This window comes from Muntiacus reevesi, chromosome 18, assembly GCF_963930625.1.
Source record: "Muntiacus reevesi chromosome 18, mMunRee1.1, whole genome shotgun sequence".
In the NCBI taxonomy this organism is placed as follows: Eukaryota; Metazoa; Chordata; class Mammalia; order Artiodactyla; family Cervidae; genus Muntiacus; species Muntiacus reevesi.
Genome location: NC_089266.1, coordinates 26,095,382 through 26,120,372, shown reverse-complemented (window position 1 = coordinate 26,120,372; position 24,991 = coordinate 26,095,382). Strand labels below are relative to the sequence as shown.

The window sequence follows — 24,991 nt, the reverse complement described above, 5'->3', positions numbered from 1 at the left end:
ACGATGCCTGGCTTACAGCTATTACTGTACTACATTATGCTATCACATTATGGCAGAACCAACCAGAAAAACCTAGGACATATTGTTGAGGAAAAGAAACAGGTTGCAAAGCTGGCACACGAGTAGGATCCCTTTTGTGAAAAATTATTTTTATTTCTACATAGATATGTATATCAAGAGATGTCTGGAGGGATGGTTGGCCAAATGTTGTAGTGGTTAATTCCTAGATAGAAGTTTTGCTTTCTTCTATATGGTTGAAAAAAATTGTTGCTATTTTTTGAGCAGAAAAATTTCTAAAAAAAGAAAAATCCCTTGGAAAACAATATAACAACTCATACCAAGAATCATTAAAGCATCCATACTCTTTGACCCAATCACTCTTGGGAACTGATCTGAGGAAATAATTCAAATTCAGGAAGAAGCTATATCCATAAAACCATGTACTACAATATGATTTGTAATAGAGAAAAATGGGGAACCACTTAAATGACATATTAGGGTAATACTTACTACAATTATTTACTTACTGGAACACTGTGCAACAAGTAAAATGGGTAAGATGATGACCACCTAACAGTATGGAAAAATGCTCATGACAGACTGAGAAGAAAAAGGAGCAGAATGCAAAATGAGGTCTGTGTCAGGAGCACAACTAGGCAAAAGTCTTGCATGCATTTGAATGAGGACGGGAAGAGAACACAAACACAGTTGAGTTTGCCGGGACCACTTATTGTAGACATTTTTTTTTCACTTAAAATTCTGACTAATGTTTCTATAACGTTCTTTGTAAAATTTTTAAAATTGGCTTTGGGACTTCCCTGGCAGTCCAATGGTTAAGACCCTGTGCTTCCAATACAGGGGTGCAGGTTCAATCCCTAGTCAGGGAACTAAGAGTCCACATGCCATGAGGCATGTGCCAAGAAAAAAAAAAAAAATTTTAAAATTGGCTTCAAAAATCCCCTCAGGGAAAATAAAGGAAAGCAGGAAGAAGAAGAGAGGATAGAGAAGATGATTCTCCCAGAAGTGGCGTCTGGATGAGAAGTTCAAAGGCAATCTGAGCACACGGGCACAGTTTCAGCCAGGTCATCTACCTGGATGGCCCCAGAGGCAGCCTCCCCTCTTAAGTGATCAGGTGGAACAAAACAGTTGCCTGAATTAGGGAGACAGTGCCTTAGCTGATACTAAAGTGAGAATTAACAGTGCTCTCCAGACTGGAATCCTCTGGAAAAACTGATCATGCTTGCTATTGATGACCAGTGAGCTGGCAAGGGCATGAACTGCCAGGCCTCCTGGAGTGTGGTTTGGCACTGTGTATTCAAATGAAGGATGCAAATCTCCTTGGAATCACACTCCTTGGGATTTAGCCTAAATGTAAGGAAACGATTGAGCCAGTGTATAAAAATATTTACACAATACATTCACTACAAAGTTTATAAAAATAAAAAAGTAAACCTTTCGCTTTACCAAAAAGGAATTGGTAAACTAAATTTTGGGATAACCATGCAGTGGTACACTATGAAGCTACACTAAAAAATTAGGATGTAGATATGAATTTGACATGACAAAATGCCCACCACATCTGAGGGAGAAGAAGAAGGCAACGAAAGCAAGATGCATATTATCCCCTTTTCGTAAGACTTTATCTGAAGATGTTCATTTGCATATAAGAATTTCTGCTAAGATACACACCAAGATCTAAAAGTAGTTAACCTCTGAATGGTGGGATTACAAATGGGATTGAGCAGTATCGTCCAACTGTAATAAGCAACCCTGAGTCTACTGGTTTGTAACAGTGAGTGTTACCACCCCCTCCTGCTCCTATTTGCTGTGGTTGGCCACTCCTCTGCCCAGCATCTCCACTCTAGGACCCAGGTGAATGCAAGGGCCTCTGTTCTAACACTGCAGGTTGTTAAAACTGCCCACTGAAACCGCCCACCCTGGCCAGGCATCATAGTAACCAACAGATAGAGTTGTTTTATGACAGGAGGTCGGTAAGGACCACGGAACTAATAAGCCACCACCAACTGGAAGAGTTCAGGAAAGGTCAAAAAGAGACACCACATGTCTGACCACCTCCCAGAATCCTCCTCACTAGCTTCCATCTTGGCTGAACAAGGCGTGCACCACCAGGAAGGACTCTGAGTCAGAATGACTGGCTAAAGACAACCCGGAAACTAATCCTATCACCACAAACCCCAAGACTGCGAGCCACTGCGCCCTTTCCCAATAAAACCTCTTGCTTTGTCAGCATATGTCTCTCCTCGGACAATTCATTTCTGAGTGTTAGATGAGAGCCCAGTTTCGGGCCCTGGAAGGGTTCCCCCTTCCTGCAACAGAAGGAGGAGATGGTGGACCACCACTCACTGGCTTTTACAATCTGTGTTGGGCAAGTCTCCTGGCCCTTCCCAGGTTCAACAGAGCAGGAATATATACTGGTAAACATTTTGAACAATAAAACAAGTTACCACGTAAGTTATTTCATCCTTGTCTTAACACATTCAGGCCGCTAAAACAAAAATACCATAGCTTGGGTGGCTTAAACAACAATTTCTCACAGTTCTGAAGGCTGGGAAGTCCAAGATCAAGGTGCCAGGAGATTTGGTGAGGGCTCGATTCCTGGTACATAGCCATCTGTCTTCCCTCCATGTCATCACATGGTGGAAGAGGCCAGGGAGCTCTCTTTCATAAGCACATTAATCCCCTTCATGAGGGCTCTATCCTCATGACCTAATTACCTCCCAAAGCACTGCCCCTGAAGACCATGCCTCCAGGGATGAAGTTTCCACATATGGATTCTGGGAGGAACACAAACATTCAGTTTACAGCAATCCTATTACTTAAAGTCCTTTCTTTGCAGAATGCAGCTCCTTTCCAGGAAGTGGATGGTCTCTTGAAGGTGGGACATGTGGGTTCTCCAGGAGGGAAAAAACAGAAATTGAGACCAAGCACCAAGGCAGAGGTGGCAGTTTCAAGCCTGAGGCAGAGAGGGGTCAGGATTTTGACTAATTTAAGAGACAGGTCAATCAACCTGACCCATGGTAAGAATAAAACAACAATGTGACAGAAAGTTCTAAATGACCAGAAGTGTTACGCCAGGTCTGTTACCTTACTGCTTATCACTTGAGGCAAGTTAGATGGCCTCTTCGAATGTCCCCATATGTAAAATGCACATCAAAATAGCTGTCCGGCTTACTTTACTTGGTCGTCAGTGAGGGTGTGGGTGGGAATGGGGTGAGGGTGAGGGTTGGGGTGGCTCCATTGGCAGCCCTAAAACTGGCAGCACTCCAGGTGGGAAAGGTTTGGTGCTTCAAGCTGTAACCACACTCTCACACACACCACATTTCTCTAACTCCTGTCATCACCTCATCATCAGAGTAGTTGGTTCACCCTTCTTATTTGTATCCATATGCCTTTCAACAAGACAGGTGAAAACTGACAACAGAAGCCTCCACATGCAGGAGAACCCCTCTGATGAATGATCCCGAGAAGGCCTGGACGCAGAGGGAAAGACCTCACTCCACTTGGCCATGTCTAGAATTAGCTTCATTTCCCTTGTTTCTCTGGATCCCCATCTCTCAGAATGGAAGGCAGGACAGGATGGGGTTTCTCAACCTGGCCTGACTACTAGAGCCACGATTAAAAACTAGATTCTTCTGGAGACTCTGATTCACCTGGTGAAGTGGGGAGGCTGAATCACAGAAGGTGATCTGTGCCATCCCCACTGGACTCCCATCCAGCCCCTCTGCACAGACCTCGCAAGCGGCCCCAGCAGGGAGGGCCCAGGCATCTCAGGTGGCAGGAGCCCTGGCAGCAGGGAGAAACCTGAGTGGGCCCAGGTTATCTGATGGCACACCTGCACTGGCCCCGTGCTCACGTCTTGGATATCATGATCAGGGGAAGGCTCGAGAAGAGGCTCCAAGGCACAGGTCACCGCGCAAGCTATGCTGGGGTCAGAGGAGGTAGGAGGAAAAAGGCATTTCTCTTTTTCTGCTGTCAGTCCCTCAGAACCAAAGGCGCTGCAGACTTCCCCAGCCCCTGTATACACATTCACTGATAGCCCTGGAGTTTCTCTCTTTACATGTCTGTCGGCATGGTGGTGAGTGCCTTGAGGGCTGGAATAGGCCTTACTCCTCTCTGCTCTGTGCTGGCACACAGTTAGTGCTTGCTGAATATTTCATGAATAAAGGAGAGGTGGTAACACTTACCGTGTTTACCACAGGTCAAAAAAAGACTGATACTCACACCCACTAGGCACAAGGGAAATGCATGTGCTCACCTCTGAGGGGTGGGGAAACCCCACCCTTAGTCACCCAGCTAGAGGCTGAGCTTTGCATGCCCTGATTTGCAAGGGTACTAAATTACCTTTGGCAACAGGGAACCCTTTGACATGATAAGTTATTTGCCTCTTCACAGGAAATACCTCCCTCTCCACTAGCCTCCCCCACACTGCATAGAATGACTAGGTTAAGAGTATCTGCCCTTAAAAAAAGAAAGGGAAAGGTTTTTTTGTGGGGGCGGAGTTTTTTTTTATGGACGCATGCCAGTTAATGGCTGTAGATGGAATGAGTCAGAAATTTACATTTTGCAACTTCCAACCTAACCACTGGTTTAGGCAAAGATAATTGATGAAAGCTAAGATCACAGCCAAATGACGAGGTTCAGGAAGGAATCTCAGCCCTAGACTGATCCTCAAGCCCCCAAATCAGGATCCCACACTCCACTGAAGCCCAGAAAAAGGAGAGGATCACAGTTAAGACAGGCTCCAGACAGGCTTATGAAGTTATTTAAATAAAACCAGGTGACCATTTCTGCAGGTAAAAGGCCAGGGGAGAATTACCAGGCTCTGATCTTCCCTGAATTCTCCCCTCCCCTTTCCCTCTTAGCTCCCTCCATCTTCACTCTTTCAAGGGAAAGGCTGCAGAGGGGAGGGAGAAGACTGGGGGCACTCTGGAAGATCTGAGGCTCCTGACACCCACGCATATCCTGGCTGCCCAGAGATGAGGCAAGTCTTGCCCTGTTCTTTCCCACTGTTCTCAGAGTCCAGCAGGCTGCTGTGCCGGACACACATGTCCTGTCCTGTCCTGACGGGGCAGGAAGCCTGAGAGCCCGATCTCTCAGAATCTTCTGTCAACCAGGATTTGTTTACAGTCTACTGATGAGAGGCACCCACAGAAACCATTACTCCTTCTTTGGAGTAATGCTTCTCTGGCAGTGGTAGGTGCACTTGACGCCAGTCCCCAGGCCAGAAAAGTCCTCCCGTCCACCTCACTGTAACCATTCCCCTGGGGATGCCAGGGCTGGGCAGTGATCAGAACCAGGACAGCACCTGCCAGTGACGATGTCTGCAGTCATCCCAGCCCCCAAAGCCTACCTGCAGAGTCCTGGCTACAGAACATGTGGCTCTCCTCTGGTGGCTATCCTCTGGGCACGGAAGAGGGGGTTTTCTGCTGCCAGGCCTCTTGGAGCCGAGATAGAAGGGACAGCAACAGAGAGTCCAGCACAGCCAGTCCCTCCCAGGAACACCGAAGACCCCTGGAACAACAAGAGGCCTGGCTGGGACTGCCCCCTCTTACTAGTCTCAACCCTCACCCTCTGCCAATGCCAAGGCTCTGGCACCAGAGGCCCTTCCTTGTCAATCTTTCTCACCTCTCTCTGGCCTGTAGATGTGTAGGCAGGATTCCCTGGGACCCCTAACCACTGCCCCACAACACACCTGTGATCCAGCAGCAACAGGCCCTGCTCCTGTAGCCACTTCACCTCCTTGCTGGCTCCAAACAGGTCCCACAGGGTCAGCTGGGGCTCAAACTGCTGCCAGTGCTGGGAAAACAAGAAGGGGCAGAGGTTCGGGAACCACAAGCTGGGGAGTTGGCAGGGCCTATTCTAGGCCACCTGCCTGGGGGTGTAGTGAGGGGTGGCTCCAGTGCAGCACAGAGATCTTAGAAACTGACTATCATGTACACCAAGACCAGGTCAATGGGTCAGCAGGGAGGTGGGCACCTTCACTCCTATTCCATGTCCAAGCCAAATCCGGCTCCCAGCCAAGTCAGGTCTTCCTTTGTTCATTCCCCTCCCTGTTCTGGTCAGAGTATGGCCACCCCAAGTTGGGGCTCTCACTGGAAAAGACCCTGATGCTGGAAAAGGTTAAGGCAAAAGATGAAGGGGGTGGCAGAGGATGAGATGGTTAGATAGCATCACCAACTCAATGGACATGAATTTGAGCAAACTCCAGGAGATAGTGGAGGACAGAGGAGCCTGGCATGCTACAGTCCTTGGGGGTTGTAAAGAGTCAGACATGACTTAGCAACTCAACAACAAGTCCAGGTTCTATGGCTCTGATTTCATCTAGAGCAGTTCTGGGCTTCACTGATCTTTATTGCACTTACTATCGGAGCTTTTAGCTCTGCTTTAAAAACATCTGAAAATTCTTAATCTAGCCTATTCCCTCAGATGGCTGAGAAGGTTGCAGTAGATGGGGACTAGAGCCCAGGCCTCTGTAGCCTTGGTCGAGGGCTCTCACCATCGCCTTGCTGCCCAGTGCTCCTGCCCATCAGGTCTCAGCTAGACCAAGGCCCTACCGCTAGCTGCCGGTGCCAGAGGAATGGGAGGGTGTGTGTGTGTGTGTAGACGAGAAAGTGAGACACAGTGACTCTTACCAGGTAAGACAGACCTCTTACCTGGTGAGTGATGCCCACATCTGTGCGTAGCCCCATGGCCAAAACTTCCTCCAGCCTGAAAGAAAAACCAACAGGGGTTCTTGGAGAGGAGACTTATACTTCTCCCATTGTTCAAACTCTAGTTGGGATGTGTGTATGGGGGATTTATGACGATCACACAGCATGGGACAGGCTGGGGGAAGGGCAAGGCAGGAAACAAAGATGTGTAGGTGGGTGTTCTTGGGGTACAGGGGAAGCCTGGGTGAAGAGCCCTCAAGCGCTCACAGCTCCAGCTCACTCAGGGGGATGCGCCTCCGGGTGCCGTGACCAAACAGCATCACCTCCTTCATCCAGTTGTCGGGCTCTAGGGTCTGGATCCGAGCCTCTCGGGTGTGGCCCCCGGCCCCCTGGGGTATAAATCGCCCATGGGCCCCTGACAACATAAACAGGTTAACAGAAGCTAACACTGTGTGCTGGCCAGATGCTAAGTCAGTGGTTCTCCAAGCACGGCCTCTGGACCAACAGCATTTCATATGCTAGAAATGTAAATCCTCAGGCCCTGTCCAATTCCAGAAATTCTAGAATTTGGTTGGGGTTCAGTTGGGTTTTAACAAGCAGTCCAGGTAATTCTGATGCATGCTAAAGATCAAGAACCACAGTTCCAGGTACTATCCGAAGCACCTCAAAACACATACTGAAGAGCTCTGCCAGGTAGGTAGTACTTTTTGCCACACTCTACATATGAGGAAACAGAGTCGGAGAGGTTAAGTGGCCCAAGAGCACACAGCCATGACACTGCTCTCCTGAGTCATCCAATCTGTGGTTCATAGGACTCACCAGGCCCAACGCCAAGGTACTGACCACACTGCCAGTAAGTCCAATTGTGGGTACTAAGCGCCCCCTGTCGGGAGGGAGGGAACAGTCAATGCAGAGAGAAGGAGGTGGGCCGATCCCTGTTCAGGTAAGAGGCACCTGGTTACAATGTCCCACCATCTCAGGCCTTGGAAGCACCCTTCTCCCCAAAGGGCCACAAATGCCCTGTCATGCCTTAGCCTGCCCAGGCCCCACCTTCAGCTTTAGGACTTACATTCCGGGCAAAGTTGGAGACCTCATACTGGCGAAAGCCAGCCTCCCGCAGGACTGCCCGTCCCTCCTGGTACATTTCAGCGGCTAGTTCGGGGTCCGGGGCAGGAAGGGCACCCTGCTGCACCTGGGTGAAGAGTGCGGTGCCCCGCTCCAGGGACAGCTGGTAGAGGGACACGTGGTCATCACAGCAGCGCAGCAGGTCCTGCAGCCGCCTGAGCCACGGCCCCACCTGCTGTGCCGGCAGCCCCAGCATCAGGTCCACAGAAACACGCCCTGGGAAGAGGCGCTGGGCCTCCGCCAGGGTCTGCAGAGCATCACTGGCCGAGTGTGTCCTCCCCAGCAGCTGGAGCTCCGTGTCATCTAGAGACTGGAAAGAGAGGGTGGAGTATAAACACGCAGGCCGGCTCAGAGGGAGACAGAAACACTTGACTGGACTTGCTGCAGACACAGATCCAGAGGGAAACACAGGACATGGCAGGGAGCTGGAAGGCGGGTGGTCAAGCCAGTAGCAGGGGTACCATTCACTAAAGGGTGACCACGTGCAAAGCATTCTTATGCAATATCTAATTTATCCCGAGAACCCTGCAACACTAGCTCCATTTCACAGATGACAAAACTGGAGTTCATTAAGTAGCTTGCCCAAGGTCAAACAGTGGTGAAGTCAGACCTGGAAATTAGGACTGTCTGACTCCAAAGCCAACAATCTTTTTTTGATTTTACTTTTTATTTTGAAATGTTCAAACCTATAGAAGAGTTGCAATTAACATTTTTGCCACTTTTGCTTTGTCTCCCTCTAAATATGTGCTAAGTTGCTTCAATTGTGTCCAAGTCTTTTCAACACTATGGACCGTAGCCAGTCAGGCTCCTCTGTCCATCGGATTCCCCAGGCAGGAACACTGGAGTGGGCTGCCATACCCTCCTCCAGGGCATCTTCCTGACCCAAGGATCAAACTCGTGTCTCTTACATCTGCTGCATTGGCAGGCGAGTTCTCTACCACTAGCACCACCTCGGAAGCCCCCTCTCTAAATATACACATACATTATTATTATGTTGAAGTTTTTGAGAGTAAGTTATAGACCATGCTGTCTAAAAGACCCATCTGAGATGATGAAAATGTTCTGTAACTGCACTGTCCAATATAGTAGATACTAACCACATGTAGTTGTTTAAATTTTAGAAGTTAATTAAATTTAAATACTCACATTCTAAGTGTTTGTTACCTAGCATGAGGTCAGTGGCAACTATATTGGTCAGTGAAGATACAGAACATTTTAGTAGAATGTGGTAGACATTGCCCACAGGCTAGTAGGCATTTGTAATATGGTTATCTAAATGTTAAAAAACATTTCTTAAGAATAAGGACATTCCCTTACACAACTATAATCTAATTACACAGTTCAGGAAATGTAACATGGACACAATCCCATTATCTAATACACAGTCTCATTCAAAGTTGGCCAACTGTCCCTAAATGTCTGCTGTAGTAATTTCCTCTTCCCACCCCAATTCAGTATTCAATCAGGGGACACACATTGCATGCAGTTGTCACTGTCTCTTTAGTCTCCTTTAGTTGAGATCCTCATCCTGCCTTTGTCATTTATGATACTGACATTTTTTTACAGGTCAGTTGTTTTAAAAACTGCCTCTTAGGGAATTCCCTGGCAAGTCCGATGGTTAGGACTCAGCATTTTCACTGACAGGGGCCCAGGTTCAAAATCCCTGGTCAGAAAACTAAGACTCCACAAACCACACATTGTGGCCAAACCCCCCCCCCAAAAAATCTCTTAATTAGTACTAGAGATCTCTTGTACATCATTGTGTTTATAGTCGGCAATACTGTACTGTACATTAAAAAGTTGTTAAGAGGGGAGATCGATGTCATGGTATCTGTTCTTATCCATATGTATACAAAGTCTCTTAGGTGTCCTAATGTTTCCTCACAATTAGATTCAAGATATGTAAGTATTTGGAGGACAGAATATCTCAAGAAATGGTGTGTCCCTTTCAATATGTCCCATATTGACAAAGCCTTGACCCCAGATCCTTTGGTAAGTGGTACACATACTTGAAATGGGTGTGTGTGGAGTAGGGGTGGGGATACTGGCTATAGAAATACCAAGGGCCAACCTGAGAGGAAGACGTTTCTCTCCGACTTAAAACCCTTCAGTGACTCCCTTGTCACCACTAGGCAAAACCGCAGGTTTCCTAGTATGGTGCTGAAGACTTCTGGGCCCCAGCTTGCAACTTTGTCCCCAGCCTCTCCAGTCACAAGGAATGGCTCAAAGGTCCCCCCAAACAGGCCAGCTCTTTCAAATCCTGTCTTTCCCCCCTAACACCCTCTCCTCTGATGGACTCTTCTTCCTTATTCAAACATCACCTTCTCCAGGAAGGTTTCCATGATTTTGTCAGACTGACATGCCCTTCAGGCTATACTCTTGAAAGCCTTTTGTAGAGACCCCATTCACAAGCAGACTTTATCATGCTGCAATGATCTGACCACCTGTCTGCCTCCTCCTGTGTCTCCAGTCAGGTAGTAAATCTTTCAAGCATCTACTGTGTGCCAAGAACTGTAGTGGCTGCTTCTAATACTGTGATGAACAAAAGGCATGCATGATCCCTGCCTATTAGGGCTTGTAGTCTAGCATAGAAACAGACAAGTAGGTGTCACCACACACTTTTCAGTGCCTACAGGGCCTTCGCACACAGAAGGCGCTCCATAAATATTTGCCCTATGAATGAATATGACTGGATGAGAGACATCCTGGATGACCCAGGATAAGGTGGGTGAGATGGGTTACCTGGAGGCCAATGGACAACCTGTTGACTCCTGCTGCCCCAAATGCTGCCAGCCTGGAGCCTGAGGCCGAAGTGGGGTTGACCTCCAGTGTAACTTCAGAGTCTGCAGGCAGGTGAGCTGCCTGGGCCACTGCCTCCAGGACAGCTGCCACAGTCTGGGGGCTGGCCAGACTGGGGGTACCCCCACCGAAGAACACAGACTCCACTCTAGGGAAAGAGAATGGAGATGAAAATGTGGGGGAGCCCTCGGGGATGCCTGCAACCTGTTCTGCTGCCCTACATAATTCCCAAGACCCTGCCCCCAGTACCCACCGTCGCACTCCGCTGAGTCGCAGCAGCGTCTGAGCCTCGGTCACCAGACAGCGCCTCAGAGCAGCCTCGTCCACACCACGGGGGATGTACTTGTTGAAGTTGCAGTAACTACAGCGCTTCTCGCAGTAGGGCCACTGGGAGCAGGAGGCAGGGGAACCGGATGAGAGGTGACCCTGGGCTGCCCCGGCCACTTCCAGGGTTCCGTCGCACACACCCCCATCCTGATTCCGAGGTCCATCAACAGTGGCTACCGCATCTAAGCCACACAACTCTCCAAGGGGATGAGTAAGCCCACTTCAATGGGAGAAAACTGCGGTTCAGAAGGGAAATCACTTGTCAAGGTCAACGAGATTGTGAGCACCAGAGACTTCAGTTCTCCGGACCAAGACCTTTCTCTGCCAGGGAACAGGTCCCAGACCTCGCCTCGGGCCCGTGAAGGACGGCAGGTGGGCCCGCGGCGTGACAAGAGCCCCGGGGGCTCGCGGTCCTCCGCTCCCGCGACTCCGCCTCCCCTCCCCACTCACGTGGACGTAAAGCGCGGCGCGCTGGCTCCCGGGCGCAGGACTCTGGGGTCCTCCCGTGTCCTCCGCGGGGCGGCGCCTCTGGGCCAGCTTGGCGGCCTTCACCCAGCCGCGGGCCTGGGCCCGCGGGAAGGCCATGGCGCCCGCTATGGCTGAGCGGCCCGTAGTGCGGGGCAGGACGCAAGCCCGAGACAAGCCCAGGGTAGGTTTTACGGCGCGCGCAGAGGCGGGCGGGGTGGGGTGGCAGGCGGGGAGAGCGGCCGCCCGGGCGGAAGGACCGGGGCTGCGTGGCCGCGCCCTTTGACGGAGCACCGCGCTAAGGGCTCGGGGGCGTAGCGCCACCTGCTGGGCACCGATGCCCTCACTGCAGCCGCCCGGCCGTCCTTTCTCTGGCGGCTGGAGGTGTAGTGGGGGAGCGCCCCACTTTTTGGCACCCCATCGCGAGCGAGTTCCTGGATCGATCCAGGACCTGTCAGTTCGTTCAGTAGGTTTCTTCACGTTTTATGTTCCTGGCTCAGAGTTTGGGCGCTGAGGACATCCAGATGCATAAGATTAGGGCGAAGTACAGGTACAGGAGACACGGGAGAGGTAAACCAACAAGCGACAACAGGCAACCGATTTAATTCAGCACCTCCTGGATACCAGGCCAGTGTGCTCCGTGCTGTGACGTTGGTCTGTTACAAGGGCTGTGGACTCAGTGGGGGAGGAGAGGGCACTTGGACTGAATGCTGCAGGAGCAGAAAATCCCTGCTTGGTCAGGAGCGCAGGCTGTCACCTGGGTCGGGCCAACCCCCCAGGCATCTGCTGTGAGGAGAGTCAGGTGGTGCATGTGGGACAGATAGGGTTCAGAAGGCCAGGAAGTGGAAAGATCATGGGCTTTGGAATCAGGCAGCTGGGTTCTAATTCCAGCCGTGTAAATTTGGGCAAGACACTGAACTTCCTGAGTTTTCAGTTTCATCCTTTGTGAAATGGGGCTAATGCCTGCTTGACTGTGTTCTTGGGAAGATTCCAACAGGAAATGTTGGATGTATCTGGATATGGATACAACAGGATATGGATGTGTCTGTATGTATATAGTGACTGGCACTCAGAACACCCTAAATTTATGTTCATTTTCTAAAAAGTAAAACGAACTTGCTGCTGCTGGGGGCAAACACTGGGAGATAAGGCTTGCAAGCAGAAGGAACTTTTCCTTCTGTCTCTGAACTAGAAATCGATATACTTAGCTGTTTTTTATTTCTTGGATCAAGCTACAGCTTGCTTTATCCTGCTTTAACTGCCCATCAAGGAAGCCCTGGTTTCACTGATTAAGAAAAAAGATCAAAATTGGTTTGGTTGGGAGGGATGGGGGAGTAGAGGGATGTAGTATGATAGTTAAAGGGTATAGAGTTTATTTTTAAGAGGTGATGAACATTTTTTATGTTGACTTTGTTGATCAGTGCACACATCTGTGAATATACTAAAAACCATTGAAAGTAACACTTTAAATGGGTGAATTGGGTAGTATGTGAATTATAACTCAATAAAGCTGTTTTAAAAAACTACTTCTTGCTGCACTAATCTGGCAACAATGTGAAAAAGAAATGTGTGTTGATATCTAATTGTGTTAGATAACGCCCTAATTGTGTTGATATCTCAAAGGGATCGAGCGAGGATTAAATGAAGTAGATAATGCATGCTAAAGTGCTTAGCACCATCGTTGATAAGGAATAGGAAGTTTAAAGTGCTTCGGTCTCTTCCCTTCTCCATCCTGTAGCAGCTGCAAAGACAGCACAGCAGCAAGAGACCAGCCAGAGTAAACAGAGAAGCTCTTTATGCCAGATCACAAAGCAGACATGGGGCATGGGGGAGAAGGGCAGGGAGGAAGGATCTACCTTCCTCTATTCACAGGTTTAGATGTTGCTCCATCTGCTCCCGAAGTTTGAATTTCTGGATCTAGAGGAAAGTGAAAGAAGTGAGAATTAGGCAGGCTAGCTAGGGTGTCCAAGCCCTGCTGGTTTGCCTGGGACTGAGGAGTTTCTCAGGCTAAAGCCAGGAAAGTTCAGGGCAAACCAGCATGAGCTGACAAACGTGTGACCCAACTGCCGGCCTCTCAGCAGACTCTGGCTCATCACTCAGGGAGGCTCAGGCGGGGCCACCCGACCTTCTGCACCTGGGCTCCAACTTCCCTGCCCCTCCCTGGTCTCTTTACATACCTTTCCTGAGACGGTGAGGGGGTAGTTGGTGACAAAAACGATGTACCGCGGAATCTTAAAGTGGGAGATCTGCAGGCCAGAGGGGGATTTAAAGCATGAGGCCGAGCAGGGTCACAGTGGGCAGTGGGCTGACGGGTTGGCAGGTAGAGGGTATTAGAGAACTGAGCAATGTGGCGATGCTTGGGGGTGAATTGAGGCTCCCACCTTCCCCTTGCAGAAAGCCTTGATCTCCTCTGCCGTGGTCTTCTCCCCTTCCTTGAGCCGAATGCAGGCACAGATTTCCTCCCCCATTCGGTCATCCTTCACTCCCACCACCTTCCAGAGTCAGAGACAGATATCAGACATCCCCATCTGTGTCCCCTGCTCTTGGGTTCTACCTGGGCTGGGTGCCTCACCTGCACTTCCTGAACCTGTGGGTGTGTGTGAAAGAAGTCCTCGAGCTCGGCGGGGTAGATATTCTCGCCGCCACGGATGATCATATCCTTAGAGCGGCCCACAATCTTGCAGAAGCCCTGCTCATCCATTGTAGCAATGTCTCTGTAAGGAAAGCCCAGGAGCTACCCCTGACCTCTGCCTCATCTGGCTGGCTTCCCTCACTCACTCCCAAACACTTAGGAAACACCTACTGTATGTCTTACACTACTCTAGATTCTGGGGCATATGGCACAAGACATTACCTGGATCATACAGGAGGAACTATCTCATGTAGGAGGCAGACCAAACCAAGTAAACCCATACCTATAGCCTATTTTCTCTCTCTCTCTCTCTAAACATATCTATACATACACCTTTTGGGGCTGGCTTCTTACCATTCAGGTTTCAGCTCAAACATTTCCACCTGAGAGACGCCTCCTCTGATCACCAAAGAGAAAAGAATCTCCCTTCTCCACCACAGCCACTCTCTCTCCTGTGACTCTATCTTATTAGCTGTGTTTATGAATGTCAGAAACGATCTTGACTGTATCTGTCTTCCTCCACCAGACATGTGGGAAGTGACGGCAGGATCCTGCCCATTGTGCTTTCCCCTGGACCACCAGTGTTTACAACAGTGCTAGCACATGGCAGGTGCATAATTAGAGTTTGTTGAATTAAATGAGACTGAATCTAGGCTCAGATTTTGCAGGCACTACCCCAGGAGTTCTCATCTGTACTGCATTTGGTCCTTCCAGGAGCCCTATTTGGAGAATATGATCATCCTCATTTTATACATTTTGGAAACTAAGTCTCTGAGATGTGAAGGGGCCATCTTGACAACTGGTTCTCCCAGTTCTAGTTCAGTGTTCCCAACTCAGCCTCAGGACCCCCAGCGTCCCCTTGGCGGCCAAGCGCTCCACCCTGCCCTGCCTTCTCACCCCGTCCGGTACCACTTGTCCTGTCCAATTGCTTCCTCGGTCTTCCGGGGCTCACCCCAGTAGCCCAGCATGACGCAGTACCCTCGGATGCACAGCTCTCCAGGTGTGTTCAGCTCTGCCAGTGTCCCCGTCTCCGTGTTCACAATCTGGGCCTGGGACCAGGCAGCTTCAGGCTGGGGCCTCCCACCCTCTCATTTCAGGATGAGGGGGCCTCAGGAATGGGGAGAGCTTTGCCTTCTTTCCCCCTATAATGAAGCCCCCTGGCTCTGCCCATCCCCAAGGAATGGAGACGCAGGCTGAGTAGATCTGTCACCAGTTGGATACCTGAGCTGGGCGTGAAAGAACAGTTGAGGCCCAAGTCAGGAGGTGCTGAGGAAACAGAGCGGGTGGGAGCTGCTCAGAGAAGGCGGCCAGAAGGGGGGCCAGGCCAGCTAAAGAATTATAAACTGTGCAGAAGGAAGGGAGTCTCCTCTTACTTCCCACTAAGCAGTAAATAAAGAAGCCAAAGAGGGTGGCAGAGCAGGGCCACGTGAACAGGAGAGGCGGCAGACAGGCAGAATCTGAAAGCCTGGTCGAGAAATGAGCCACTGCCAGTGGGCAAGGAAAGCTTAGCCCTTGCGCCTCGTGTCTGCACCTGTGAAATGGAGAGAACAGCACCTGCCCTGTCCACCTTACAGGTGGGGCCTCTCAGCGAGTGACACATGGAAACACATGCGAGACACCTGGGAACGCGTCAGACACACAGGAGGGACTGATGGCACTGCACACTCACTTTAGGGAGGAGAGAGGTAGGCCCCAGGGGAAGCACATTGGCAGTAATCCCAGAGGGGCAAGGTACAAGGCGGGAGGGGAAACCAGGTACCGGCTGGCATAAAGCACCAGCATTGGAGGCTGGGAATTTGAGAGTGAAAGGTACTCTGGGTCAGTCTTCAAGATGCAAGGGACTCCGAGAGCGAGAAGCTGTTTGGGAAACTGTTTATGCCAAGCACAAAGAGGAACTCTGCTGAAATGAGGTGGGGGGGAGGGGAGGGCTATGGGAGAGAAAGAGCTGTGTAGGAAAAATCTCTGTGCTCTGGCTCCTCTATGAGGTTGTTCTGGCTGCCCCAAAACAGACAGTGGGCTTGGCAAAAACACACCTCAGACAGGAAGGGAGGCTGCAGAGAAGTTCAGCTGGCAGCTGGCCACTGTTCCAGCTCTTCCCAGTTCAGGCCTCAGCCCACAGAGAAAGCCCCAGGCCAGGCCCAGGAAGACCTCGTGGCTGGGGGCTCTCAGTGTCTGGAGTGAGCTGTTTGGATCTCTAATTGAAAGCAATAAACATCCCAGGGGGTGCACCCAGGTGAGTGGGGGGGGTGTCTGGGGCCCACCTCTGTGTGAGGCATGACTCTGCCCACACTTTCTGCCTTCTGCTCCACAGTGTCCTCGGCGAAGTTCATGAAGGTCACGGGGCTGTTCTCCGTGGTTCCATAAGCCACCTAGAGGGGCCAGAAGGGGTGTTTGGAACAGAGCCTAGGGAGCAGAAGGATGGGAATGTTACCCTGAGGGAAGGACCTGGAGTGGGGAGTGGGTTGTGGGGGATGGAAGCAGTTGAACGGTGGGAAAAGAGTCATATTTGGCAGAAGTCAGGGGTCAAGAGGCAGAGGCAATGGATAGATAGTCAGACTAGCTCAACTAGCAGGGGGCCCAGGTCTGAAATAAAATTAAGAGCAGGGAAGCCATTCTCTTCCAGCCAGGCTCTCAGTCTTTCTGCTTCCTTGGAGCAACCACATGGTTTAGCCTGTGGCTCCCAGTTACCAACATCTCAGCTTCCCCACCCCGTCCCCAAGCTGTCTTAACACCCCCTTCCCGATTTCAGGCCACAGCATCCCCTGCCCCTTCTTTCCAAGCTGAAGAATCCATAAATTTAATGAGAAAGCCAGCCTGCCTTGGCCCAGCCGGGAGCTACACAGATACCAGCCACCTACCCCTACCCTGCCCCATCCACTCGAAACCCAGGATAAATGCCTGGTCTTGGGGTAGGGTGCCCCCCCTTCAAGTTCTGGAGAGTTTCCTGTAAATTTGTTTTGCTCAAAATAAAAATACAGCCAAAGCAAGGGTTTAAAAAGCCAGTGGCACACACCCCAGCCCCCCTTCTAGTGGTTGGAACATCCTGAGCAACAGAAAACCAGCAGTCAGCCTTGGAGGAATACCACAAGACAGTGTTCTGGCCCAAGTATGACCCCCATCCAGAGGCAACGGCTGAAAGGGGCTTAGGAGACAGAAGGCCTCCGCACCTGAGCTCTGGATGAAGGGAGAGGGGCTGGCTAGGTTCCTTCCAGCCAGCAAAGACACCAGACCTTTGTTCGTCCTTCAGCCCTACCCTACCCTCAATTTCCTCTGTGTTAGTGGGCATGAATCAGGCATAGCTGGGGTCTGGCAAGACCTGGGGTCTGGTTCCTCCTCTCACCCCCCAACACAGACAAGACTGGCCTCCTACCAGTCAGCCCAGAGCTTGCTTTGGGGCCAGACCTGTGACTCTGCCTGTCCACCCTCCCGTTTCCACAGGAACCCAGACACCGTGACTGACAAGTAGACACACACAGACCCAGTTGGCTGAGGTAGGGCTGCCCACAGGGCCTGGGGTCATGAAGCCTGAGCTGTCGGGACCCAGCCCTCTCTCCCACCCTTACCGTCCAGGGGGCCACTGCCCAGGTGTGGCTTCTGCCTCCTGGGGCCACTGCCCAGGTGTGGCTTCGGCCAAGTACACCTTGGCGCCACTCTGGCCACCACCCTGAGAGAACCACCCCCCACCAAGGGTCCTGACCACTGCGGGGTGGGGTGGGTATGAGGAGATGTGGACATTCTGCAGAGATTAAGGAGGGGGGAAGACAGCGCGACTCTGCCTGTGGTCTTTAGGTGTTTGCCGAGGGCCTGTGGGTCATCCCTTCGCCCCCAGTTCCCACTTTTCTGGCTGCCTTCAGTCGTGGCAAAGGACACAGCGGGTGCAGGGGGCAGAAAGCCAGCCTGAGGCTGGGAGAGAGAGGCCAGGGCCAGTCGAGGGCGGGGAGGAGCTCCACCTCTTGAGAGCAGCTGGAGCGGGGAGCCCGACGCCAGGGTGGCTCTCACGCTCCGCCGGCGCCGCACAAGAGCCCCATTAAAGCGCCGCCGGCCTGCGACCGCGGCGAGACTCGCGTCCGGCTGTCCGGCCCCGCTTCCTCCCGCACTGCGTCCAGGGCACACGGCCGAGGGCGTCTGGGGGGAGGCGTAGAGGCTCAGACTTGAGCAAACAAATAACTTCAGGGACTGCCCCTCTCCCCAACTCTGGAGTAAACTCCGGGTCCCGGACACACCCATACCCTCCCCCCCAGGAGGAGAGGAGGTCGGGGTGGGGAGGGAGCGGGGTCCGAGGGCAGGGAGACAGGGGCCCGAGCTAGGGGCCGAGGTTGGGGGCAGTGCGGCCCCCCGCAGAGTCCCCAGGGTGGGAGGGCCCTTCCCCGTGGAGGGCAGGGGCGCAGCTCTGGGCGGGAGGGAGTTAACCCGGTGGCCTCCGGCTCCACGTAGAAGCTGGCTCTGGCTGCCGGCTGCGGTCAGGGCCACCATATAAATAGGGCGGGAGACCGAGCGCCGAGGACTTGCCGCTGCCCCCTGCCTCGGCCCCAGACATCCCGGCCATGGCCCGCCCGATGCTCCTGCTCAGCCTCAGCCTGGGCCTCCTGGCCAGCCTGCTGCCTGCGCTGGCCGCCTGCCCCCAGAACTGCCACTGCCACAGCGACCTGCAGCACGTCATCTGCGACAAGGTGGGGCTGCAGAAGATCCCCAGGGTGTCAGAGAAGACCAAGCTGCTTAACCTACAGCGCAACAACTTCCCCGTGCTGGCGGCCAACTCATTTCGGGCCATGCCCAACCTCGTGTCGCTGCACCTGCAGCACTGTCAGATCCGTGAGGTGGCCGCTGGCGCCTTCCGAGGCCTCAAGCAGCTCATCTACCTGTACCTGTCCCATAACGACATCCGCGTGCTGCGTGCTGGTGCCTTTGACGACCTGACCGAGCTCACCTACCTCTACCTGGACCACAATAAGGTGACGGAGCTGCCCCGGGGGCTGCTCTCCCCTCTGGTCAACCTTTTCATCCTGCAGCTCAACAACAACAAGATCCGAGAGCTGCGCTCAGGTGCCTTCCAGGGTGCCAAGGACCTGCGCTGGCTCTACCTGTCGGAAAACTCACTCAGTTCCCTGCAGCCCGGTGCTCTGGACGACGTGGAAAACCTCGCCAAGTTCTACCTGGACAGGAACCAGCTGTCCAGCTACCCCTCAGCTGCTCTGAGCAAGCTGAGGGTGGTGGAAGAGCTGAAGCTGTCCCACAATCCCCTGAAAAGCATTCCCGACAACGCCTTCCAGTCCTTCGGCAGATACCTGGAGACGCTCTGGCTGGACAACACCAACCTGGAGAAGGTGAGCTCCTGGTTGCGGGGCTGTGCTGGCTCCTTCTTCACTGCCAGGAGGCCCAGGGGTCCAGGGCCACAGCTGGGCACCATCCCCTCTCCCCTAAGATTGCCTTTTCCTATGGCTGTCTCCAAAGTGTGGAGCTCTGTCCTCATCTTATCGCTGCTGCTGCTAAGTTGCTTCAGTCGTGTCTGACTCTGTGCGACCCCACAGATGGCAGCCCACCAGGCTCCCCTGTCCTTGGGATTCTCCAGGCAAGAACATTGGAGTGGGTTGCCATTTCCTTCTCCAATGCATGCATGCATGCTAAGTCGCTTCAGTCTTCTTATCACATCCCCACCCCAAATCCTGCCCTGCTGTCCCTGTTCCTAGTCTCAGCCACTGCCCTCCTAGGAGTCTTACTTATAAACAGAGCTAGGCTGTCCTGGCCCCACCAATGGCCCCCAGGAGGCATATCCAGGACCTTCAACGCCCCTGCTGTGCGTAGAAGCCACCTCATCCTGTTGGGCCTTCCACCCCTCCTCTGTTTTTTTCCTGCCTCCAGTAAACCTACCACCCCATAAAGGGAGGTTTGTTTATTGAGAAGCCTTCCAGAGAAGCTGGGCAAATCAGGCCCACAAAGAGACCCTGTTCCTGGTGGGGAGTGTGCATGAATGCTGAGGTGGAGTTGGGGGCTGGGGAGTGAGTAGGGAGCACAGAACTGAGGAAGACCTCCTCCATGCCTCCCAGAGGCCCCGGTGGATCCCCCACCCCACCCCCAGTCCACACACATACATTCCACGGCATTCTCAGGTCCATTTCAGTTGAGTGGGGACCATGGATCAGGGGCCTGCCCCAGGCTGCAGGCATGGCACCCATGGGCTCCATGAAGGGGAAAAGGCAAGAGCCACTCACTATTGTCAGCCTTCGGCACAAGGACCCTAGGTGTCACCCCACAGGAAAGACTGGCCATGCCTCACTGTGCCCCAGACCACTCACTGCCCTTTGCACACCCTGGTCACCAGACCCATCTTCTGACTTTGTCCTCCCTCAGGACTTGATCTCCTTTGATGGCCAGTGCCTGGCCAGGTGCTACTGCCTTGGGTCAGGGTGAAATCCCTCCTTGGGACTAGAAAATTGCTCTGGCACAGGGGCTTCACCAGGAGGTTTGGGCAGGGAACAGGGTAAAGTGGGGAGATGGTCATCAGAGCAGTCTGATTACCAAGGAGGTTCACACCGTTCCCTGGGCCACAGGCGCAGAGATGAGGGCAGAATCATACCTGGATGGCAACCAGTCTTTGTCTGGGCGGACAGAGCCTGCCCGAGCCTGCCCTTCTTCAGCCCCAGTCCCCAGCTGAAGTCAGCGTCCCCTGTGGCCCATTATTGCCAGCGTGGCCTTTCAGTGGGAAGTAGAGCGGGGAAGCAGGGGCTCATTTGGGGCAGGCGAGGCCAGGCAGGAACCGTGACGTCTGGGCCAAGATGTGGGCACCAATAGAATGTTTCCTCTGGAGCCAGCCAGCCTGGCCCAAGACTCCACCAAGGTGGCTCCACAAATAGTGCCTGGCAGGCAGTGAGGGAGCAGTGAGGACAAAGCTGGGGGACATACAGGACCCTGGGGCCTGTGGGGAGCCTGGGCCCACTGCCCATCCCACCAAACACTGACCAGCTTCACTCTGTGCCAGCTTGGGCTGCTGGGGCCAAACTCTGGCTGCCTCCCCAGTTCCAGTGTTTGCACAGGGGGCACGGTGCCAGGGGAAGAGGAGCTAGATGTGGCCCTGCAGCTACTGTTGACTCCCTAGTGCCAACCTGAGCAAGGGACTTAAGCTTGCCCCGCAATCTACATATTGCAAATAACAGTACCTAGCTCAACGTACTGTTGTATGGATTAGGTCATCTGAGAAAACCTAGTCATGCTGTGACCCTGCTCAAGGTGCCACTGCTTGCATTCAGGGAAGACTCTGCCCCTTGGGAGCATAGAGCTGGGAGAGGCCAGACAGTAGGACTGGGGTGCTCACTCATGCCCACCCTGCTCCCTAGTTTTCCGACGGTGCCTTCCTGGGTGTGACCACGCTGAAACATGTCCATCTGGAGAACAACCGCCTGAACCAGCTGCCCTCCAACTTCCCCTTTGACAGCCTGGAGACCCTCACCCTCACCAACAACCCCTGGAAGTGTACCTGCCAGCTCCGGGGCCTTCGGAGGTGAGAGGACCCCAGTAGTACCCCTAGAAGCCATCCTCATGTGATGGAGTGGAGACATACCGACCCTGCACTAAGACATCCTAGGCATATGGTTTCTTAAGAGGTGTGGGATGCTGGGCATTTCCCCATTTGTAAAATGAAGATGACTGTTCCAGACTACCCCAAAGCAAAGTCAACCTGACCTCATGGTTCACTGTCTTTACCTCCAATACTCTTACATCTCTTCCCCAACCCCAGCAACTCTCTGTCTTTCCAGGTGGCTGGAAGCTAAGACCTCTCGCCCTGACGCCACTTGTGCATCGCCCGCCAAGTTCAGGGGCCAGCACATTCGTGACACGGATGCCTTCCGCGGCTGCAAGTTCCCCACTAAGAGGTCCAAGAAAGCTGGCCGCCATTAAACAGGTGGGGTCTGGTGGGCATGGCCCCCATTCTCTCTCTGGAGATTCTGGAATTGAGGAGGGTGTCCCAAGATACTTCCATTTTTACAGGGAAAGGAGGGGAGGACTGGGGCTCCCTCCTTTAAGGGGGAAAATGATACTGCCTAGGACTCCCACCATTCTCTCCAAACATCATCTAGATTGTTGGCGTCCTGACACCAGTCCTTGCCTCACCACAGGTCCTGACCCAGCCAGTCCTGGTGACTGGCCTCTGCCTTCTGCCGAAGAAACTACTGATCCTCTCACCTCTGACTCCCATCTTCTCCCAACACCCTCTGCTGATATAGATCTGTCTATACCTAGACATGTCCTGGCAGGGCACCCGGGCACTCCAGCACAAACCCAGCTCCACTTAATGCTGAGAGCTCCAGCAAGTCTGGCCTCATGGCCACAGCTCCTCTCAGAGAAGCTGTTGCTAAGACCCCCAAGTCCTTTAGGACCAGAACAGGGTGACCATCAGGATGGCCACCCTTCCAGAATCCTCCTCTTGATTTCCCTTTCCCTGTCATTTGGAAACCAACATCAGATCCTTGCCCCACCCCTTGCTTCTAGGAAGGGTCTGAAGCCCCTACCCTCAACTCTGCCAGCCCCCGCCTGCCAGGACACTGGTGCTTTGCCACACATTCTCCCATGCTGCATTTCTTCCCCAGATATCTATAAATATAAATTTATGTATGTATAATATTTATTCCCCTGTCACCTATCTCTGTGACCTGAGAGCTGTTGATGAGATCAGACTGCAGTTTCTCACATCTGCTTTCTAGAATGAGGGCCAGCCAAAGGGTCTTCCTTGGAGACCCAGGCTGAACTCCTCACCACATCCAGCAATCTGTTCTTGCCCAGCCCTGGCCTGCCCCCTACCCCAGCCCCTGCCTCTACTTACCACTAGCTCCTTCATGTTCAGCTTGTTGATGATGGCTCTGATCAGCTCTGGGGGTGCAGGAGACCCAGCAATCACACCTGAATCGGAGAGAGGGCTGACACAGCTCCCACCTTCTTCAGGTCCAGTGGACTCCCATTCACCTATGGCCCTTTTTAGGAAATAACATTCCCTTTGCTTCCCAACCCTGGACTTGCTTCTAGACCTGGCAGCTGCCCTTAGGCTGATGTCTAGGCAACTGGCCTTAGGCTGGTGTCTAGGGACATTTGGGATTTCCCTCCCTCCCACCCATGTTGAGTGGCCTTTTTGCCCTTAAATGAAAGATTGGGCACATATGTAGCTTGCTAGGCTAGTCCTGGCCTCACCACTCTTGGCCCCATCCCACCTCCACGCATGGTTGAGATGTTGTAACTGGAGAAGTCTGGTTGGTTCAGAACGTCCACGAACATTGTGGGGGTCCCATACAGGAAGGAGCCTCTGTATAAGGGAGGTACATCTCAAAATCAGGCTTGGAAGTAGAAGGTAACTTCCTCCTCTCACCCACCGGACTCTAACCCTACAATAAGGGCCAAGGCTGCAACTGTGGGGAATAAACAGAAGCTCCTTGGAGGGAGGGACTGGTCTCCTGAGAATCTCCCACTACCCCATCTCCATTTCTCTTGATTGGAGGGAGACAGCTTGGAAAGGAATCAGGGCCCAGGAGTGAGGAACAGGAGGATCTTATAGGCCCACAGATAGCTGCCCACTGATGCCCACCTTTCTCTGCTGATGGCCTCCAGCGTCTTCTTGCCCTCAAAGACTGGAGAGCACAGGATGAGGGTGACACCGTGCATCAAGCTCACCATTGTGCCCCCCACAGAACCCAGGCAGTGGTACAGGGGGCTGGGCAGGACTACCCGCGACTCCTCTGGCGTCTGGAGATGGAAGCAGGAGCTGGGTCTACTGCAGGGCCAGAAGCCCAGCTCCTCTAGCCAGCAGGGGGAATCCAGCAAGCCCCCACCCCTGCAGGGTGCGAGGAAGCCCTTGCTGGGCCAGCACCCCCTCACCCTCTGGTGCAGTCTCAGGCGCTGTCCTATCAAGTTGGCGTTGTTGACAATGTTGTAATGGGAGAGTGTGGCCCCCTTGGGGCTGCCAGTTGTCCCCTGACAAGACAAGAAGCTGATAGCTTGGCCTCTTTCATCCCATCTCCTTCCCACCCTGGGCCACGGCATGGAAGAGCACTGAACTGGGAGTCAGGAGATTGAGATTGTTGCCCTAGATCCATTCATTCACTCAGTACACATTTACAGAGATTTGCCTTGTGCCTACACGGGGCCAGGTGTTAGGATTCAGAAACGTGGCAGAGGAGGTCTGTTCTCAGGCCACTTATAAGGTGGCTCAGAGGCTCACCAGCAGATGGCCTTTCTGAGCCTCAGTTTCCCCATCTGCCAAATGAGGGGCTCTGACCTGTGGTGGCTCAGCACATCTGCCCCTGTGCTGGGGACAAGAGGGCCAGGGGAGAGGGGCATGTGACAAGAACACTAGTTGCTGATGTTTTCCAGGGCAGAGGGGACAGCTAGGGCTGGCCCCAGGAGAAGAGTGCTCTCCTCATCTCTGCTGCCTCCTCGTTCTCGGGGGCAGGTCACAGGGCAGGCAGGGGTTAGCATGCCAGCCTGCGATCAGGACCTGGAGATCTCTGCCCTACCGAGGTGAACTGGATATTGATGGGGTCATGGCAGGACAGGAACTGCTGGGTGTGCCGAAGCCGGGCCAGATTCTGCTCTTGACTGCCAGCTGCCACCACCTCATCCAGGAGCAGCGTCCCTGGCAGAGGGGCATCCACCGAGATGACCGTGGTCAGATCCGGGAGCCTGGCATTGGGGGGCATGATGAGAGTCAGGGGCTGAAGGAGGGCCCACAGAGATGGGTAAGGAGAGAGGGGGCCAGGATACAGCATGATGTACCCCTCCCAACCCGGGACACCCCCACCTCTGACTCTTCAAGGCCCCTGGCTGGGCCTTTTCCACCTCTGGACAGATCTGCTTCAGGATGTTGTAGTAATGCTGGGACTTGAATTGCTTGGGAAATACGATGGCTTTGCAGCCCACCTGTAGAAGCGGAGCCCCCCACCACGGTCAGCAGGAAGCCCCTGCCTAGGAATATGGTAGAGTCCTGACAGTT

The 24,991-nt window shown here is 52.9% G+C and overlaps 4 protein-coding genes across 6 annotated transcripts in view; 1 reads left to right on the top strand and 3 right to left on the bottom strand.

The window, feature by feature from the left end:
* Window positions 1-5,503, bottom strand: part of MYCBPAP (MYCBP associated protein) — a 38,336-nt gene extending 32,833 nt beyond the window's left edge. Inside the window, exon 1 of the mRNA XM_065909142.1 lies at window positions 5,372-5,503. Within this exon, the coding sequence (XP_065765214.1) occupies window positions 5,372-5,396 (25 nt within the window). The 5' untranslated portion in view covers window positions 5,397-5,503. The remainder of the gene's footprint in view (window positions 1-5,371) is intronic.
* RSAD1 (radical S-adenosyl methionine domain containing 1) lies at window positions 5,397-13,009 on the bottom strand. 2 transcript variants are annotated; one of them, XR_010659634.1, is made up of 9 exons: window positions 11,373-13,009; window positions 10,849-10,982; window positions 10,539-10,743; window positions 7,741-8,106; window positions 7,491-7,554; window positions 6,952-7,086; window positions 6,675-6,729; window positions 5,714-5,817; window positions 5,397-5,532 (listed from the first exon to the last, which is right to left on the bottom strand). XR_010659634.1 is itself a non-coding variant. In XM_065909145.1 (9 exons), exons 1-9 carry the CDS (start codon window positions 11,505-11,507, stop codon window positions 5,415-5,417), a joined length of 1,329 nt encoding a protein of 442 aa, XP_065765217.1. In that variant the 5' UTR covers window positions 11,508-13,009; the 3' UTR covers window positions 5,397-5,414. The 2 variants fall into 2 exon arrangements, 1 of the variants encoding a protein (XP_065765217.1); XM_065909145.1 differs by having other exon boundaries at window positions 6,939-7,086.
* A 151-nt stretch (window positions 13,010-13,160) lies between these two features.
* Window positions 13,161-24,991, bottom strand: part of ACSF2 (acyl-CoA synthetase family member 2) — a 31,400-nt gene continuing 19,569 nt past the window's right edge. Inside the window, exons 5-16 of one of the 2 annotated variants that reach the window (XM_065909143.1) lie at window positions 24,800-24,918; window positions 24,516-24,681; window positions 23,878-23,973; window positions 23,588-23,745; window positions 23,217-23,308; window positions 22,835-22,911; window positions 16,281-16,388; window positions 14,917-15,068; window positions 13,960-14,101; window positions 13,769-13,879; window positions 13,565-13,633; window positions 13,161-13,304 (exon numbers count right to left, since the gene is read on the bottom strand). In XM_065909143.1, coding sequence (XP_065765215.1) covers window positions 13,254-13,304; window positions 13,565-13,633; window positions 13,769-13,879; window positions 13,960-14,101; window positions 14,917-15,068; window positions 16,281-16,388; window positions 22,835-22,911; window positions 23,217-23,308; window positions 23,588-23,745; window positions 23,878-23,973; window positions 24,516-24,681; window positions 24,800-24,918 — 1,341 coding nt within the window. In that variant the 3' untranslated portion in view covers window positions 13,161-13,253. The remainder of the gene's footprint in view (window positions 13,305-13,564; window positions 13,634-13,768; window positions 13,880-13,959; window positions 14,102-14,916; window positions 15,069-16,280; window positions 16,389-22,834; window positions 22,912-23,216; window positions 23,309-23,587; window positions 23,746-23,877; window positions 23,974-24,515; window positions 24,682-24,799; window positions 24,919-24,991) is intronic. The other variant, XM_065909144.1, reaches the window with a different exon arrangement.
* On the top strand, window positions 16,636-23,107 carry CHAD (chondroadherin). Its single transcript, XM_065909146.1, has 4 exons — window positions 16,636-19,343; window positions 21,351-21,514; window positions 21,771-21,916; window positions 22,131-23,107. The coding sequence occupies exons 1-3, from the start codon at window positions 18,564-18,566 to the stop codon at window positions 21,910-21,912; spliced, it is 1,086 nt and encodes a 361-aa protein (XP_065765218.1). The 5' UTR covers window positions 16,636-18,563; the 3' UTR covers window positions 21,913-21,916; window positions 22,131-23,107.

Excerpts from the sequence above, each read along its gene's own strand:
- RSAD1 (XM_065909145.1), bottom strand. The coding sequence starts at position 11,507 with ATGGCCTTCCCGCGGGCCCAGGCCCGCGGCTGGGTGAAGGCCGCCAAG. Across the intron at positions 10,983-11,372 it reads GCGCCGCGCTTTACGTCCAC|TGGCCCTACTGCGAGAAGCG; the intron begins GTGAGTGGGGAG and ends TCCTGCTCCCAG. Across the intron at positions 5,818-6,674 it reads ATGTGGGCATCACTCACCAG|CACTGGCAGCAGTTTGAGCC; the intron begins GTAAGAGGTCTG and ends TTGTTTTCCCAG.
- CHAD (XM_065909146.1), top strand. The coding sequence starts at position 18,564 with ATGGCCCGCCCGATGCTCCTGCTCAGCCTCAGCCTGGGCCTCCTGGCC. Across the intron at positions 19,344-21,350 it reads ACAACACCAACCTGGAGAAG|TTTTCCGACGGTGCCTTCCT; the intron begins GTGAGCTCCTGG and ends CCTGCTCCCTAG. Across the intron at positions 21,515-21,770 it reads CAGCTCCGGGGCCTTCGGAG|GTGGCTGGAAGCTAAGACCT; the intron begins GTGAGAGGACCC and ends CTGTCTTTCCAG.